Source organism: Nanorana parkeri, unplaced genomic scaffold (genome assembly GCF_000935625.1).
Source record: "Nanorana parkeri isolate BGI_ZX_2015 unplaced genomic scaffold, ASM93562v1 scaffold1243, whole genome shotgun sequence".
In the NCBI taxonomy this organism is placed as follows: domain Eukaryota; kingdom Metazoa; phylum Chordata; class Amphibia; order Anura; family Dicroglossidae; genus Nanorana; species Nanorana parkeri.
The window spans coordinates 6,685-13,315 of NW_017307511.1; the positions used below are offsets into that span (position 1 = coordinate 6,685).

Consider the following 6,631-nt stretch of genomic DNA (forward strand, 5'->3'; position numbering starts at 1 on the left):
TTCACTCTTATTATAGCCGCGGAAGAACAATGACTTTAATTGTCTCAGATGACAGCAAAGTACATCAGGCCATCAAAGAAAAGTGCTTACGGGGGTCCTAACATCGATCCTCTATGTGATAAGCAATCCCCTCCATTGTCACCTTCATCCAGAGTGACGCACAGACACAAAACACAATCAATACAATGGCACTCAGAATCTGGGCGATGTAGACGGAGGATTATCCTACACAAGATGTACAATGATTTATAGATAGAAGTGTCGACTCCGCCAAATACACAGACAATCCACTCAGCGCATCACACTGAGATCATACAACACAATCTTTCATGTTAACACTCCTTCTCAGGCTTCCAAAATCTCTTAGAGAGAGAGAGAGAGAGAGAGAGAGAGAGAGAGAGAGAGAGAGAGAGAGAAGAGAAGAGAGAGAGAGAGAGAATGGGGAGAAGAGAGAGAATGGGGAGAGAGAGAGAGAAAATGGGGAAGAGATAGAGAAAGAATGTGGAGGAGAGAGAGATTGGGAGAGAATGGGGAGGAGAAAGAGAGAGAGAGAGAATGGGGAGGGGATAGAGAGAGGGAGAGAGAGAGAGAGAGAGAGAGAGAGAATGAAGAGGAGAGAGAGAATGAAGAGGAGAGAGAGCATGGGGAGGAGAGAGAGAATGGGGAGGAGAGAGAGAGAATGGGGAGGAGAGAGAGAATGAAGAGGAGAGAGAGAATGAAGAGAGAGAGAGCATGGGGAGGAGAGAGAGAATGGGGAGAAGAGAGAGAGAGGGAGAATGGGGAGAAGAGAGAGAGAGAGAGAAAGAATGGGGAGGGGAGAGAGGGAGAGAGTGGGGAGGGGAGAGAGAGAGAGAGAGAGAGAGAGAGAGAGAGAGAGAGAGAGAGAGAGAGAAAGAATGGTGAGAAGAGAGAGAGAGAGAAAGAATGGTCAGAAGAGAGAGAGAGAATGGGGAGAAGAGAGAGAGAGAATGGGGAAGAGAGAGAGAAAGAATGGGGGGGGGAGAGAGAGAGATTGGGAGAGAATGGGGAGGAGAAAGAGAGATAATGGGGAGAGAGAGAGAGGAGAGAGAGAGAGAATGGGGAGAAGAGAGAGAGAGAGAATGGGGAGAAGAGAGAATGGGGAGGAGAGAGAGGGAATTTAATTTAAGAGATGGAGCTATAATCTCTGAGAGCATAAATGATCTGAAGAATAATGATACCGCTGGATCTTTTCAGGTTCCTAAAGCACCATATTTAGCATAATAAAGCGGCCCTAGATACGGATACTGTATATTGTTTCATCTAGGCAAAGGCACCGGAGCACAAGGATGGATTTTAGGCCCCATTTACGCTTTAGCTGAACATCTTAGGGCGCTTTTTCATATAACAATTGTGTGGATTAGCTCCAAACAGTAGCGCATTAAGGACGCATCCACTCGCAGAAATCTTCATTTCAGGTTTTCCTTGCCCACTTTTATTAAATGACAGTTCACAAACAAGAACAATTACCCTTGCCGGGGTTCTTTAGCATATCTTGGCAACACATGCCCATCCAGACTCCTGGCTTTGCATTTGCAGCACCGCAGCTCTGGCCTTAGACCTCAGGCCCCCTGTCTGTTGCTCCAGTCTCAGTCTCGTCCTAAACTGCACACTTGGCTTTTCCAGCCTGCAGCACCCTGGGACTCCACTCTGACTCCTGGGTGGAGTTTTCCTGTCCCCCAGGTGGAGCCCTGAACTCTTCCCAACACCTTTATTTTAAAGGCTGTGCACACCTGTGCCATCGGTATGCGCTGGCCACTCAAATTCTGGAGACAGGAATGGAGATAACACAGTGGCATTGCCATGCACTACCACACAATGTAATGAAAATGTTTAAATTCTACATTGACTGTGTTTGAATAACATTGACCCCCATAAGTTCCCATTTTGGTTATGGGTGGTCTCTGAATATGGAGGGATGATAGTACATTCCCTATACAGAACAATTTATGGATACCATGTACTAACCAATTATTAAAAGAACACTAAGAGTTAAATTGCCCCATTGGGCTCCTGGAAGAGATACCATTATGTCCTACACCATGTTTTTTTGGGAAGCTCAAAGCGCAACAAAATGATACATGGATAAATATCACATCAGGACCCCTTGGATGGAGAACTTTTTACCTGCTCATTTCCACATTGAATCGTTGACCTTATAAACACCCCACTTGGGGCTATAGCTTTTCTTGCAGTGGGGGGACTACCACTGCCCCCCCCATCCCCTCTATGTACCTCCTTTCCCATTCTCCGTTCCTTCCTCTCTAGTCCTTATTCCTATCTCTGGACTCTACTCCGGCTTTCCTGTCCCATCCCCCCTCCCTTACTTTGGTTATTCCCAATTTGTGGTTCTTTTCATCACTCCTGACCTCCTTCTTTCTATAGTAATCCTTAAAGGAGAACTATTAGGCGAGTGATTTTCACTCATCCTCATAGTTAGAGCCGACATGTGACAATGAAACTGTCACATGTTGGCTCTATAGATCGGGAAGTGAGTGAGCACATACTATCGCTCGCTCACTACCCACTCATCTCCCTGCAGAGAGCAGTGACTGCCAGTCACCGCAGGGATTCCCTCCTTCCCCGCTCCGTTCCTCCAGCCCTGACTGGAGGAACGGACGGGGGCGGGCACAGCTGGCTCTGCCTGTAGATAGGCAGAGCCCGCTGTCAGCTATCTAGGTGGATCCAGACAGTATTGTCAGGACCGGTCCCGGCTGCGATGCTCTCAGTATATAGCAAGCTGTAGCTCACTATATACTGAGCTTTGAGTCACTAGAGGACATTAGAATATGTCCTCCTATGACCCTGAAGAGAACTATGGGATAAAAAAGTTACTCCATAGTTCTCTTTTAACTATTCAGAATATTAACTAAATGTTCCATGTCCTTCAAAAATGTTTATACTGCCTTTCGAATAGAATGTTATATAAGTGTGTAAAGCCTAATAAAAATATCTTGAACTAAAAAACCCTAATAGGACCTCGGTGGCCATGTCAAGTCATCACTAGGACAGAGGCGAAAGAGAACACCACATCAATGAATACATATTTTGTAAGTGGGGGTCAGTGGGAAAAAAAAGCTTCAGAAAGAAGCTTTGACTTCATGGCTGAAGAGGCATGAGTTCCTTCTTATTGGCTTGAATGCCATGAACTCTTGTCTTCCAGCAATGAGGACCAATGGGTACAGATCACTGCTCCTCAGGGCCTGGACCAAGTGCCATAAGTAAGTTCAGATAGGCTATCATAATCTGCTTAGGTTTGGCTGAAGAGGCTTGCGTTTCAGTGGGACAAAAGCTTCCTTTGGTTCCAGTTACAATTCCATTGAGCAAGGCAAGGCACCTGTGCCGCATTATCAAAACATTCCTCAATTGAAAAATTCGGTCTCAACTGCAGGGAAGTGATCTGTAATCTTCATCTCGGGTTCTTTTGAAGCTAACAACTATAAAAAAAAAGTGCATTTGATTTTATATTATGTAACCAGTGGCGTAACAATAGCCATAGCGACCCATGCGGCCCGGCCAGGACACCCCCCTGATGCCGTGCGGGCCGCCTGGGTCGCTATGGGTTCGAACGTGCCGCTGTTCAGATCACCGTGATCTGTGCAGCGCTGCATTCTTCTCCATAGCCGCTGATGAGTCAATGAGAGTCAGCAGCAGCGGTGGAAGAGGCTGGACGTGGCGGGGAGGAGGAGGCGGGGCCCGGGGGGGTCAGCATCAGAGAAGGAGGCAGGGACGGTGACGGAGGAGGAGGCGGGCCCGGTGATGGAGGACGGAGTGGGCCTGGCGACGGAGGAAGAAGAGGCGGACAGGTAAGGAGTGTGACCAGCCCACCTGAGGGTGACCCAGCAGAGCCCACCATAGAGAGTCTGCAGAATGTACGGAATGCAGATGAAACTTCACAGCAGCGATCTCTAGATTGATAACTAAGAGTAACCTGATTGCTTATTTAATTTAAGAAAACCTACATAAGTCAAAGTTTACAATGTTCTATAGTGGATCTAACAGTATTTCTGTATTTGCATGTGTGCCCTTCTTTACACCATGTGGACCACTGACCATCAGACCACTATGAGCTGGTTGGACATCCCATTCCAAAATCATGAACATTAATATGGAGTTGCCCCCCTTTGTGGCTATAACATCCTCCACACTTCTGGGAAGGCTTTTGACAAGATTTTGGAGGATGTCAGTGGGGATTTGTGCCCATTTGTGAGATCCTGATGTTGGATGAGAAGACCTGGCTCATGATCAACGTTCCAATTTATCCCAAAGGTGTTAAGTAGGGTTGCGGTCAGGGCTCCGTGCAGGACACTTGAGTTCCTCCACACCAAACTGGTCACACCATGTCTTTATGGAGCTGGCTTTGTACACAGGGGACAGTCATGGTGGAGCAGAAAAGGGTCTTCACCAAACTGTTATCACAAGGCTGGAAGAGCACAATTGTCTACAATGTCTTTGTATGATGGAGTATTAACAGGGGCCTTCATTGGAAACAAAAGAACCCAGTCACTTGAAGGGTGTCTGTGGGAATTTGCACTCATTTGTGAGGTCCGGTACTGATGTGGGATGAGTAGACCTGGCTCACCGTTGGTTCCAATTTATCCCAAAGGTGTTAAGTAGGGTTGAGGTCAGGGCTCTGTGCAGAACACTCGAGTTCCTCCACACCAAGCTGGTCACACCATGTCTTTATGGAGCTGGCTTTGAGCACAGGGGACAGTCATGGTGGAACAGAAAAGGGTCTTCACCAAACTGTGACCACAAGGTTGGAAGAGCACAATTGTCTACAATGTTTTTGTGTGATGTAGTATTAACAGGAGCCTTCATTGGAAAACATGAGCCCAGTCACTTGAAGGGTGTCTGTGGGAATTTGCCCACTAGTGAGGTCAGGTACTGATGTGGGATGAGTAGACCTGGCTCACAGTCTGTTCCAATTTATCCCAAAGGTGTTCAGTGGGGTTGAGGCCAGGGCTCTGTGCAGGACACTCAAGTTCTTCCACATCAAACTGGTCACACCATGTCACTATAGCGCGGGCTTTGTACACAGGGGACATGGTGGGTCATGGTGGAACAGAAAAGGGTCTTCACCAAACTGTGACCACAAGGGTGGAAGAGCACAATTGTCTACAATGTCTTTGTATGCTGTAGTATTAACAGAACCTTCATTGGAGACACCTGAACTCCATCAATTGCAGGGGGGTCTACATTCTTTTGACCATATAGTGTATTCGTGATTCAGCATAGACACTTCCAAGTATTGCCCACACATCCTGGGAAAAAAAAGCCACAGAGCATGCCCAAAAATGCTACACTTGATCTCCGTTCTGCCAAAAAGAGAGAAGATACAGAAGAGCCTTTGTGCACGGCTAAACACAACAACATGATTCATATGTGTTCTCTATTTTTAGATATAGTAAGTACAGCGCGTAGCAATTTGTTGCCTACTTATAAGTTCCGATGCTGGAGCGTCTGTGGAATGACACGTACATATCCTTGGTGTGAAATGGTGATTTGATGTGTCTTCTCTTTCTTTACAGGTGCAACGACCATCGAGAAGTATGACCTGAGGACAAACAGTTGGGTGCAGATTAGTACCATGAGCGGACGCCGCCTCCAATTTGGAGTCGCCGTGATCGACGACAAGCTCTATGTGGTTGGAGGGCGCGATGGCCTGAAAACCTCCAACACTGTGGAATGCTTCAACCCGGTCACCAAGACGTGGTCGGTTATGCCGCCAATGTCAACGCACAGGCATGGACTGGGTGAGTAACAATCCTTTCCTTTTTTTTATGCATCCCGTGCAAGCAGATTACCAAAATAATACTGAAATGAACTATTTTTATGGGTCATGTGGACAGGAAGTCAGGAGACATCTCTCCAGCGAGCAAACTGAGAGAAATCAGAAGTCTGAGAAGGGTCTAACGATCATAAAAGAAGAAAAGTTTGGGCTGAAAGATGAAATACTTTTTATTCAGAGACGGCACCAATGGCGAGGGGCAGGGCCGGATTTCCCACAAGGCCAACCAAGGCTCGGCCTCGGGGCAGCAAGGGTGTGGAATTCCTATCTCCCGATGCCCGAGCGGGTAATTGTTTTCTACATTTAGCCCTGCTTTGGGCAAGCAGAGCTAAATGCTCATCGGGGAAGCCACCGCTTGTTCTGTACAAGTGATCTTGGCAATATTGTATGCAGGCCCGGATTCCCCACAAGGCCAGGCCTCGGGGCGGCAGGGAGCCAAGGGACCGCAGCGCCGTGGAGTCCCCCGGCGCCCGGAACATATAGATACACATATAGATACACATATAGGTAAGTTGCTTTCTACATTTAGTCCTGCTTTGGGAAGGATGTCGCCGCAATCACTTGTAAAATGTGTGCTGCCTGTCCGTCCTCCCCTCCTCCCCTGCACCTACCTCTCTCTGTTGGCTCTGTCTCCCCCCCGGCCGCCAAGTCTGTCTCCTGTCCCTGCTGCCAATGTACACAGTGAGAGGGGAGAGCTGTGCTGTGCTGTGCTCTTCCTCCCTCACCTGTCACAGGAGTTCATCCGGTTGCCATTCTCCATTGATTTGGGGCGGAGGGGGAGGGGGGTTCGGTTGGCGGGGGGGCGTATTGCGGAACCTGGCC

At 47.9% G+C, this 6,631-nt stretch overlaps 1 protein-coding gene across 1 annotated transcript in view; it reads left to right on the plus strand.

Annotated features, from left to right (window-relative positions):
- LOC108797212 (kelch-like protein 4) overlaps nt 1-6,631 on the plus strand; it is a gene marked incomplete at its 5' end in the record, with an annotated part of 25,230 nt that overhangs the window by 2,256 nt on the left and 16,343 nt on the right. The window contains one exon of the mRNA XM_018568786.1: nt 5,550-5,774. Within this exon, the coding sequence (XP_018424288.1) occupies nt 5,550-5,774 (225 nt within the window). The remainder of the gene's footprint in view (nt 1-5,549; nt 5,775-6,631) is intronic.